At 49.8% G+C, this 11,710-nt stretch overlaps 1 protein-coding gene across 1 annotated transcript; it reads left to right on the forward strand.

Moving 5' to 3' along the window:
* The first annotated feature begins 1,056 nt into the window (after positions 1–1,056).
* IMP3 (IMP U3 small nucleolar ribonucleoprotein 3) lies at positions 1,057–2,282 on the forward strand. The gene has a single exon (XM_010381895.2). The coding sequence runs from the start codon at positions 1,206–1,208 to the stop codon at positions 1,758–1,760; it is 555 nt and encodes a 184-aa protein (XP_010380197.1). The 5' UTR covers positions 1,057–1,205; the 3' UTR covers positions 1,761–2,282.
* Positions 2,283–11,710: the final 9,428 nt, after the last annotated feature.

Below are 11,710 nucleotides of genomic sequence, written 5' to 3' on the forward strand. Positions count from 1 at the left end.
GTAGCTCGCTGCAGCGTCCAAGTCCTGGGCTCAAGTGATCCTCCCGCCTCAGCCTCCCAGGTAGTCAGGACTACAGGTGGACACCACCATGCCTGGCTAATTCTTTAAGAATTTTTACAGAGGCGGGATCTCGCTTTTTTCTTTTCTTTTTTTTTTTTTTTTTTTTGCCTAGGTTGGTCTTGTACTCCTGGCCTCAAATGATCCTCCCACCTCAGCCTCCCAAAGTGCTGGGGTTACAGGCGTGTGCCACCGCGCCCCACCCCGAAATATTGTATTGTAAAAGACAATGAAAAGCATACAAAACAAAAATGATCAGTGGGAAGTTAGATGGCGTCAAATGCCTGGGCAAAAAGGGGTTAGGTCTGCAGCGCTACACCGGATGTAACTTACAGCTGCAACTAGCCGAAACAGCATTACATTTGTTAACGCAATACTTGGTGGCCAGAAATTCATGTCAGGATAATTCATTTGAGCACAGACTAAAGGGTTTGGACTTGTACTTATAGTCCAAGTTTCTCAAACTTGCTGGGTTTTATGAATCATCTGACACTTTAGTTAATAATACAGATTTCCAGGCGGCTCCCTTATAGATCCTGATTATGTGCGCCTAGGAAGCGGCCAGGCAATCGGTATTTCATGGGTTCGGTGCTATCCAGCCCAACCTGACAATGAGAGATCGCTCTGCCTGCCAGGTGAAGCACCTGCGGCGGGGACTACCAGGTCAGTCCCAGGACAGCCGGCTCCGGCAAGCTCCCCCACGGGATGGCAAGAGCCCAGTGGAAGTTAGCACAGTAAACCTAATCAACAAGCTGCAGTCACCCTTCTTCCCCAGAAATGGCCTCTTCAGCTCTTGCAGGGGAGACTCTGAAAGTCCCCAAAGGACAGAAGTCTAGGAGGAAATGATTGCCGCAGAAAGGGATACAGTCTTGGCTACTAAACACCGCGCGTGGCCGCCTAGGGACCCGCCCCCCCTACGCAGTGCTTCTACCCCCTCCCTCTGCAAACGCGAAAAAAAGAAACGCGAGATCCCAGTGCAGGGGCGTGGTCCCACCCTGGCCAATGGAAAATGAGGGCGTGACTTTAAGCCTTTCTTTCATTGGCCCAGGGTCCCAGACCGTCAAGGTCTTGGTGCGCCGCGGCGGAAATCGCGCGGGGACCGAGACACACTATCAGTTTCGGGTCCTGCCGCTGCGGCTGCCGCCATCATGGTGCGGAAGCTTAAGTTCCACGAGCAGAAGCTGCTGAAGCAGGTGGACTTCCTGAACTGGGAGGTCACCGACCACAACTTGCACGAGCTGCGCGTGCTGCGGCGTTACCGGCTGCAGCGGCGGGAGGACTACACGCGCTACAACCAGCTGAGCCGTGCCGTCCGTGACCTGGCGCGGCGCCTGCGCGACCTGCCCGAACGCGACCAGTTCCGCGTGCGCGCTTCGGCCGCGCTGCTGGACAAGCTGTATGCTCTTGGCCTGGTGCCCACGCGAGGTTCGCTGGAACTCTGCGACTTCGTCACGGCCTCGTCCTTCTGCCGCCGCCGCCTTCCCACCGTGCTCCTCAAGCTGCGCATGGCGCAGCACCTTCAGGCTGCCGTGGCCTTTGTGGAGCAAGGGCACGTACGCGTGGGCCCTGATGTGGTTACCGACCCCGCCTTCCTTGTCACGCGCAGCATGGAGGACTTTGTCACTTGGGTGGACTCGTCCAAGATCAAGCGGCACGTGCTGGAGTACAATGAGGAGCGCGATGACTTCGATCTGGAAGCCTAGCGGATCTCCCACTTTCCATGGCTGTCTTTTACAGATGGGAAAACTGAGGCCTGATTCTGGAGATTCTATGAGGGTGCTATCCCCAAGGGTGTCAGATGGTCGTAGGTTCTTAAGAACTTGATTCATCGGTGGCAGGCCTTGCATAGAGCCACGGGAGGTGCGTCCTTGTTTTCCAGGAAATGTTCTTAGAACTTGGACTACTGATTATTGACTGTGCCTTGGGAAGCAGTGGGAAGTAAGTTGGTGCTGCACAGGGGTATTGTTGGCTTCTTGTGTTGGAAACGTTGTAATGTAAAAGGAAAAACTGCAAATCCCTACGCCCTGTTTCCCTTTATCTAGTCTTTGGACTGGTTCAATTCGTTTAATTCCAATTCTTGCTCCTGGCCGTGGTTAAGCTGTGTACAGATGATGGAGAGTTTGGCCTCAAGTTTTTATAAACTGAGCGAGACTAGTGTTCAGGATCTCCACCCTTGTTTAAATGCCAATAAATGCCCCAACTGCTTTGTAAGTGCAACTTTTTAATCTGTCTGGTTTTCCTTTTTTTTCTCTAGAGATGGAGTCTTGCTCTGTCACCCAAGCTGGAGTGCAGTTGCGCGATCTCGGCTCACTGCAACTTTCGCCTTCCGGGTTCAAGCAATTTTCCTGCCTCAGCCTCCCGAGTAGCTAGGATTATAGGCACCCGCCATCGCGCCCGGCTAATTTTTGTATTTTTAGTACAGTCAGGGTTTCACCATGTTGGCCAGGCTGGTCTGGAGCTCCTGACCTCGTGATCCGCCCGCCTTGGCCTCCCAAAGTGCTGGGATTACAGGCGTGAGCAAACCGCGCCCAGACTGGTTTTCTTTTTTTTTTTTTTTTTTTGGAGACGGAGTCTTGCTCTGTCACCCAGGCTGGAGTACAGTGGCCGGATCTCAGCTCACTGCAAGCTCCGCCTCCCGAGTTTACGCCATTCTCCTGCCTCAGCCTCCTTAGTAGCTGGGACTACAGGCGCCGCCACCTCCCCCGGCTAGTTTTCTGTATTTTTTAGTAGAGACAGGGTTTCACCATGTTAGCCAGGATGGTCTCGATCTCCTGACCTCGTGATCCACCCATCTCGGCCTCCCAAAGTGCTGGGATTACAGGCTTGAGCCACCGCGCCCGGCCAGACTGGTTTTCTTACATAGGGTCATATTTATACGTTCTAGGAGCCCAGAGAAGAATAGGGTCAGCAGCGAGCGACCTGCCTATGGATGAGATCTGCAACGGGCCAGATGTGGAGGATGCAGGATGTTGTACAGGATTGGGCAAATTTGTCACTTTACCGGTCTCTTCCTTGGAATGAGTGTTTTGGCAGAGCTCTTCCTCACATAACTTCCTGTTGATATTCCAGCCCCAGGAAATACCGTATTAGAGGGCTGGGATGTTTGCTTGCCTAAGGAAATAATCACCCTGTAGCTTGGCCATCTAGCGGTTAGAAGTGGCCTGGGAGGTTCCTGAAAATTTAGATGATAGCAGTGATAGATAATTAGAAGGGAGACTACCAAGTTTTACTCAAGATTTCTTTTTTTTTTTTTTTGAGATGGAGTCTTGCTCTGTCACCCAGGCTGGAGTGTAGTGGCCGGATCTCAGCTCACTATAAGCTCCGACTCCCAGGTTTACGCCGTTCTCCTGCCTAGCCTCCCAAGTAGCTGGGACTAGAGGTGCCCGCCACGTCGCCCGGCTAGTTTTTTGTATTTTTTAGTAGAGATGGGGTTTCACCGGGTTAGCCAGGATGGTCTCGATCTCCGGTACCTCGTGATCCACCTGTCTCGGCCTCCCAAAGTGCTGGGATTACAGGCTTGAGCCACCGTGCCCAGCCTCAAGATTTATTATTTTTTTTTCTTTTTTTTTTTTTTTTTCACACAAGGCCCAGGCTGGAGTGCAGTGGAGCTGTCACAGCTCACTGCAGCCTCTATCTCCTGGGCTCAAGCCGTCCTCCCACCTCAGCGTCCCCAGTATCTGGGATTATAAGCATGTGCCACCACACTTGGCTAGTTTTTAATCTTTGTAGACACAGGGTTTTGGCATGTTACCCAGGCTGATCTCGAACTCCTAAGTTGAAGCAATCCTCCTGCCTCAGCCTCCCAAAGTGCTGGGATCACAGGTGTGAGCCACCGTGCCTGGCCAAGTCTTCTAAAAGGAGAATAAATAGGATGCCGAGATCAGTGGATTGGCTTTTAGGGGTTCCTTGTTTGCTCCCCCAGGTGAGGCAGCATTTGGTGAAGAAATGATGTAGAGAAGGGGACTTATTACATCATGGGATGATGTCATACCAAATACTTCTGCTGTATGTCAGCCCCATTTTTAAGTGCACCACCTGTATTGGCCCATTTCAACCTCCCAACAATCCTATAAAGTGGAAAATCCAATTCTCTACTTTTCAGATGAGGGAACTGAGGCAGAGATGGGTCAAATTACGAAAGATTATGTAGCCAGTAAGCAATGGACTGGGACTGTGTCAGTGTCAGCACACCCAGCCCTTGGTGTGTGTCAGAGTTTAGAAAGAATCTCTGAACTTGAATTTACAAACCATCAGGGAAAAGCAGCAGCACTAGACAATGTGATTGGTCTCCACAGGATGCTGTATAAAGGAGTGAGGAGGGAGCACACATTGTACTGGGAAGGCTTTAAGGAAAAGGTGATATTCAAGTTAGGAAGGGAACGAACTCTCATCTAGGCCCTGCTAGTGCTAGGCTGCCATTCACTCTTACCAACAACTCTGCAAGGTAGTTGGTGGTATCTGTAACTTCAGTTTGGGAAACAATTAGAATAAGAACTTGTCCAAGGCTAGGTTTCAAGTCCAGTCTCACGTGACTCCAGAGGCCATGTTTGTTTCAGTGCTGTCCCTTTAGAAGTGGAAAGAGAGAATCCTGCTCTCCAGCTCTGGTGGCTGGGCATAGTCTGCCCATTTGGAGGAACATCCTCAGGACTCCCAAGATTGTGGATCTCATGGAGGAAAAAAAAGTGACTTTACAAGGCAGGACCCCTGTGGCCCTCCAGCTCCCACCAGACCCCACAAGGCATGGCAGATAGATCAGCCCCCTTGGAGTAACTGGACCCTGCACCCATGACCCAAGCAGATAAAAACCTCAAAATTCAGGCCAGGTGCGGTGGCTCATGCCTGCAATCCCAGCACTCTGGGAGGCTGAGGCAGACAGATCACTTGAGGCTGAGTTTAAGACCAGCCTGTCCAACATGGTGAAACCCCGTCTCTAGCAAAAATATAAAAATGAGTCGGGTGTGATGGCACATGTCTGTAAACCCAGCTACTTGGGAGGCTGAGGCAGAAGAATAGCTTGAACTTGGGAGGCAGAGGTTGCAGTGAGCCGAGATCATGCCACTGCACTCTAGCCTGGGCGACAGAGTGAGATTCCATCTATAAATAAATAAATAAATAAATAAATAAAACAAGAATAAAAGCTTTAGACTTAAAAAAAATCTGCTAGGCATGGTGGCTCACGCCTGTAATCCCAGCACTTTGGGAGGCTGAGGCAGGAAAATTGCTTGAACCCGGGAGGCAGAGGTTGTGGGGAGCCGAGATTGCGGTGAGCCGAGATCGTGCCACTGCACTCCAGCCTGGACAACAGAGTAAGACTGTCTCAAAAAAATAAAAAATAAATAAACACTCAGCTAGCTAATAATGGCTACCCCGACAGTGCTTACTACACCCCAGGCTTTGTGCTGTCTCATGTAGTCCTCACAACAACCTTATGGGCACTATTATTGTGGCCATTTTATCGCTGACAAAACTAAAGCTCAAAGATAATAGCTTACCTGAGTCACAGAGTTAGTGATGGAGGCAGATTGCACCTAATTCCCTCTGGCTCCGGGTTCTACAATTTTAGCTACTCAGTTACACCGGGAGTGAGCCTACTATGGCTTAGAGCAGTGGTTCTCAAACTTGAGCATGCCACATTTGAACCTGGGGAAAGATTGTGAAAACAAATGCTGTCTCCACTCCCTTCATGTTTCTTTCTTTTTTTTTTTTTTTTTTGAGACAGAGTCTCGCTTTGTCGTTGCCCAGGCTGGAGTGCAGTGGCGCAATCTTGGCTCACTGCAAGCTCCATCTCCCGGGTTCAGGCCATTCTCCTGCCTCAGCCTTCCGAGTAGATGGGACTACAGGCACCCGCCACCACACAAGGCTAATTTTTTGTATTTTTAATAGAGACAGGGTTTCACCATGTTAGCCAGGATGGTCTCCATCTCCTGACCTTGTGATCCGCCCACCTCTGGCCTCCCAAAGTGCTGGGACTACAGGCATGAGTCACCGTGCCCGGCCCCCTTCATGTTTCTGATTCAGGAGGTCTGGGGTGGACCTGAAAATTTGCATTTCTAACAAGTTCCCAGGTGATTTTGGTGCTGCTAGTCAGGGGACCACACTTTGAAAAGCACAGGCCTTGTTCCTAGCCCAGTGCTTGGCACAGAGCAAACATCACACAGATGCTGCATCCTATTCCAGCACCAGAGGGGCAGAGAGGCTGCAGGGGCTTCAGGGAAAAGGGGTCTTGCCTGCCTCTGACTTGCTGTGGAACTAGGGGCATAAGCTTCTCCTTCTCTAGGCCTCCCTCCATCTGCCTTCTATGATAGGAAGAGGCAGGATGAGATGGCTCTAGTTTCTGCTCTGTTTCTGATTTAGAGAAAAGGATATAAAAGAGTGCTGTCAACACTTGCAAAGTAGAGAAGAATTTAGAGGTGCTTTGCTGCCCCAACAATCCCCAGCCCTGGCTCAGGAAAGCTGTGCAATCTTTAGGACAAACCTTGGTTTTAACATCCAAGAAAGGCTGGGTGTAGTGGCTAATGCCTATATTCCCAGCACTTTGGGAGGCCGAGGCGGGTGGATCACCTGAGGTCAGGAGTTCCGGACCAGCCTGGCTAACATGGAGAAACCTTATCTCTACTAAACATACAAAAAATTAGCCTGGTGTAGTGGTGGGCCCCTATAATCCCAGCTACTCAGGAGGCTGAGACAGGAGAATCGCTCGAACCCAGGAGGTGGAGGTTGCAGTGAGTCGAGATCAGGCCATTGCACTCCAGCCTGGGCAACAAGAGCAAAACTTCATCTCAAAGAAAACCCAAAAAAAATCCAAGAATGAGTCCCAACTTTGAAGCCCCTGGGCAGTTTGTAAAGGACATTTCCCCCCAACCTGGGGCCAGGCTGCTTCCTTGCATGGAAGGGCAGAATCTCAGCAGAGATGAACCAAATCAGTCACTCATTCAGCAAACGAGCTGAAAATCAGGAGTGAAAGTAGACCCCTTAAAAATATAAGGCAGGGGCCAGGTGCAGTGGTTTACGCCTGTAATCCCAGCACTTTGGGAAGCTGAGGTGGGAGGATTGAGCTCAGGAGTTTGAGACCAGCCTAGGCAACATAGCAAGACCTTGTCTTTACAGGAAAAAAAATAAATAAATAACTGGGCTTGGTGGCATGCACCTATGGTCCCAGCTACTCAGGGAGGCTGAGGTGGGAGGATCACTTGAGCCTAAGAGGTAGAAGCTGCTGCGAGCTGTGATCTCAACACTGCACTCTAGCCTGGGGAACACAGGAAGACCCTGTCTCCCAAAAAAAAAAAAAAAAAAAAAAAAAAAAAAAAAAAAAAAAAAAAAAAAATTACAGGGCAAGTAACATTCCATGGGTCCATGGGATAAAAATCAGGGATTTTGGCCGGGTTTATGCCTATAATCCCAACACTTTGGGAAGCCAAGGTGGCTGGATTGCTTGAGTCAAGAGTTCAAGACCAGCCTAGGCAACATGGCGAAACCCCATCCCTACTAAAAATACTAAAATCAGGCCAGGCACGGTGGCTGAAAGTGCTGTAAATGCTTAAAGTGCTGTAATCCTAGCACTTTGGGAGGCTGAGGCTGGTGGATTGCCTGAGCTCAGGAGTTTGAGACCAGCCTGGGCAACACAGTGAAACCCCGTCTCTACTAAAATACAAAAAACTGGCCAGGCTTGGTGGTGTGCACCTGTAATCCCAGCTACTCGGGAGCCTGAGGCAGGAGAATTGCTAGAATCCGGGAGGCTGAGGTTGTAGTGAGCTGAGATCGCGCCACTGCACTCCAGGCTGGGCAACAGAGCAAGACTCCGTCTCTAAAAAAATAAAATAAAGGCCGGGCGCGGTGGCTCAAGCCTGTAATCCCAGCACTTTGGGAGGCCGAGACGGGCGGATCACAAGGTCAGGAGATCGAGACCATCCTGGCTAATACGGTGAAACCCCGTCTCTACTAAAGAATACAAAAAACTAGCCGGGCGACGAGGCGGGCGCCTGTAGTCCCAGCTACTTGGGAGGCGGAGGCAGGAGAATGGCGTGAACCTGGGAGGCGGAGCTTGCAGTGAGCTGAGATCCGGCCACCGCACTCCAGCCTGGGCGACAGAGCCAGACTCCGTCTCAAAAAAAAAATAAAACAAAATAAAATAAAATAAAATAAAATAAATAAAATCAGCTGGGTGTGGGGGCAAGCACCTATAGTCCCAGTTACTTGGAAGGCTGGGATCGGGGGACTGCTTGAGCCCGGGAGGTGGAGATTACAGTGAGCCAAGATCACACTGCTGCACTCCAGCCTGGGTGACACGTAAGACCCTGTCTCAAAAAAAAAAAAAAAAAAAAAAAGCCAGGCGCAGTGGCTTACGCCTGTAATCCCAGCACTTTGGGAGGCCAAGGCGGATGGATCACGTGAGGTCAGGAGTTTGAGACCAGCCTGGCCAACATGGTGAAACCCCATCTCTACTAAAAATACAAAAAATTAGCCAGGCATGGTGGTGCATGCCTGTAATCCCAGCTACTCAGGAGGCTGAGGCAAGAGAATCACTTGAACCCCGGAGGGAGAGGTTGCAGTGAACTGAGATCATGCCACTGCACTCCAGTCTTGGCAACAAGACCAAAACTCCGTCTAAAAAAAAAAATATCAGGGATTTTGGAGTCCATAAGGGCTGAAAGTCTGGATTAAAATCCTCACCCAGTCACCCTCTGCCTGTACCTAACCCGGGCAAACTATTTCCCCTCAAGTCTGGGCAAGCACTTTTGTCTGCAGGGAAGAGATTCTCTTGGGCTCACCTAAGTAGGTGTCAATTTACTTATTGTAGATATAAGTAAATCAGTCATGGAGAGGTTATTTTATAACAAGTTAAAGACTAACAAAACAGCACTTTTAAAGACTTACTCTGTGCCAGGTACTATTCTAATCACCTCACCTAGATTAGCTCAATGAACCCTGTAACAACCTTATGAGCTAGGTGCTGTTGTTAACCCCATTTTACAGAGAGGGTAACTGAGCAGAGGGTGAAATAACAAACCCAGGCAACTGTGCCAGCAGGTAACTGAGTCTGGATTTGGATCTAGGCCATCTAGCTCCAGGGCCCAAGACCTTAACCCTTAACCACTTTCATGATTCCTCTCACCCAGGACTGGCTCAGGAACCTTGGGATGGAGGTGGGGTGGGGTGCGGTGGGAATAGGGAAGAGGTTTGGCTCCCTTGAGCTTTAGGGTCCGTGTGGCTGTAGTTTCTGCAGCCTGGCTCCTGTGACCCCCTTTGTTGCCTGACTTTGCCACGCTTTCACGTCTGCTGCTGCTTTTTTTTTTTTTTTTTAATTGGCTGCTGCTGCTTTTTTTTTTTTTTTTTTCTGAGATGGAGTCTTGAAGGGGTGGCCTGCCCCTCCACACCTGTGGGTGCTTCTCGTTAGGTGGAACGAGAGACTTGAGAAAAAGAATAATACACAGAGACAAAGTATAGAGAAAGAAAAGCGGGGCCTAGGGGACCGGTGCTGTGCTTACAGAGGACCCACACCGGCACCAGCCCCTGAGTTCCCTCAGTATTTATTGCTCAAAAGATAAGGGAGTAAATCAGCAGTAAGACATACAGATACACGGAGATGTTCCATTTACCCAGGGACGGGCAGGAGACAGATGTTTTTCTTTTACTGAGATTTAAGAGAATGGTACTGACCTTCAACCACAAGCAGGCTTTAAGCATTTGCCTAACAAAGCACATTCCTTACAGCCCAAAATCTTTTCAACTTTAATTACCACAGCGATGTCTCTAGCAAGGACAAGATTGGGGGTAGAGTCACAGATTAACAGCATCTCAAATACAGAGCCAAATGGAGTCTCTTAAATTTACTCCTTTCTATATAAACACAGTAACAAGCTGACCTCTCTTTTCCCCACAGAGTCTCATTCTGTTGCCCAGGCTGGAGTGCAGTGGCAACAATCTTGGCTCACTGCAAACTCTGCCTCCTGGGTTCAAGTGATTCTTCTGCCTCAGCCTCCCGAGTAGCTGGGATTATAGGCGCCTGCCACCATGCCTGGCTAATTTTCGTATTTTTAGTAGAGTTGGGGTTTCACCATATTGGCCAGGCTGGTCTCAAACTGCTGACCTTGTGATCCACCTGCCTTGGCCTCCCAAAGTGCTGGAATTACAGGTGTGAGCCACCGCGATCAGCCATAACTGACTTTTTTTTTTTTTTTTCGAGATGGGGTCTCGCTCTGTCGCCCAGGCTGTAGTGCAGTGGTGCAATCTCGGCTCACTGCAGGCTCCACCTCCTGGGTTCACACCATTCTCCTGCCTCAGCCTCCCGAGTAGTTGGGACTACAGACGCCTGCCACCACACCCAGCTAATTTTTTGTATTTTTTAGTAGAGATGGTGTTTCACCATGTTAGCCAGGATGGTCTCCATCTCCTGACCTTGTGATCCGCCCACCTCGGCCTCCCAAAGTGCTGGGATTACAGGTGTGAACCACTGCGCCCGGCCCATAACTGACTTTACTGTCCTACAAGGTGTCTCCAAGTGGCCAATGAGAAGCACTGGTCCTCAGGATGACGTAGACGGTGCATGGCCTTGGCCTTTAACAACATCGAGTTAGGGAGGAAGTTGTTCCCTTTCCTATTTTCTCTCAGATCTAATAAACCTCAAGGGGAAAGTCTTGGCTGGGGACTAGACTAGGACGCATATATAATTCTTGCTAATTTCCCCTATTTTTTGAGTAATAAACTGGCCAGGCATGGTGGCTTACACCTGTAATCCCAACACTTTGAGAAGCCAAGGCAGGAAGATCTCTTGAGCCCAGGAGTTCAAAACCAGCCTGGGCAACATAGCTAAACCTCGTCTCTAAAAAAATAAATTAGACCGGGCCTGGTGGCTCGGGCCTGTAATCCCAACACTTTGGGAGGCCGAGGCAGGCAGATCACCTGAGGTCAGGAGTTTGAGACCAGCCTGACCAATGTGGAGAAATCCCATCTCTACTAAAAAATGCAAAATTAGCCAGGCATGGTGGCTTATGCCTGTAATCCCAGCTACTCGGGAGGCTGAGGCAGAATTGCTTGAACCCGGGAGGTGGAGGTTGCAATGAGCCGAGATTACGCCATTGCACTCCAGCCTGGGCAACAAGAGTGAAACTCCGTCTCAAATAAATAAATAAATAAATAAGCTGGGTGTGGTGGCATGCAGCTGTAGTTCCAGCTACTTGAGAGACTGAGGTGGAAGGATCACTTGAGCCCATGTGATTGAGGCTGCAGTGCGCTGTGATCACACCATTGCATTCTAGCCTGAGCAACAGAGTAAGACTCTATCTCAATAAAAAGAGTAACAAAATGTCCAGGTTTTATTTCTAGATTATATCTTTTTTTTTTTTTTTTTTTTTGAGACGGAGTCTCGCTCTGTTGCCCAGGCTGGAGTACAATGGCTGGATCTCAGCTCACTGCGGCCTCTGCCTCCCGGGTTTACGCCATTCTCCTGCCTCAGCCTCCCGAGTAGCTGGGACTACAGGCACCCGCCACCTCGCCCGGCTAGTTTTTTTTGTATTTTTTAGTAGAGACGGGGTTTCACCGTGTTAGCCAGGATGGTCTCGATCTCCTGACCTCGTGATCTGCCCATCTCGGCCTCCCAAAGTGCTGGGATTACAGGCTTGAACCACCGCGCCCGGCCTCTAGATTATATTTTAAT

The sequence above is a fragment of the Rhinopithecus roxellana genome, chromosome 5 (genome assembly GCF_007565055.1).
Source record: "Rhinopithecus roxellana isolate Shanxi Qingling chromosome 5, ASM756505v1, whole genome shotgun sequence".
NCBI classification, from domain to species: domain Eukaryota; kingdom Metazoa; phylum Chordata; class Mammalia; order Primates; family Cercopithecidae; genus Rhinopithecus; species Rhinopithecus roxellana.

Bases quoted from the DNA above. Each gene is read 5' to 3' on its own strand.
- IMP3 (XM_010381895.2), top strand. From the start codon at position 1,206: ATGGTGCGGAAGCTTAAGTTCCACGAGCAGAAGCTGCTGAAGCAGGTG.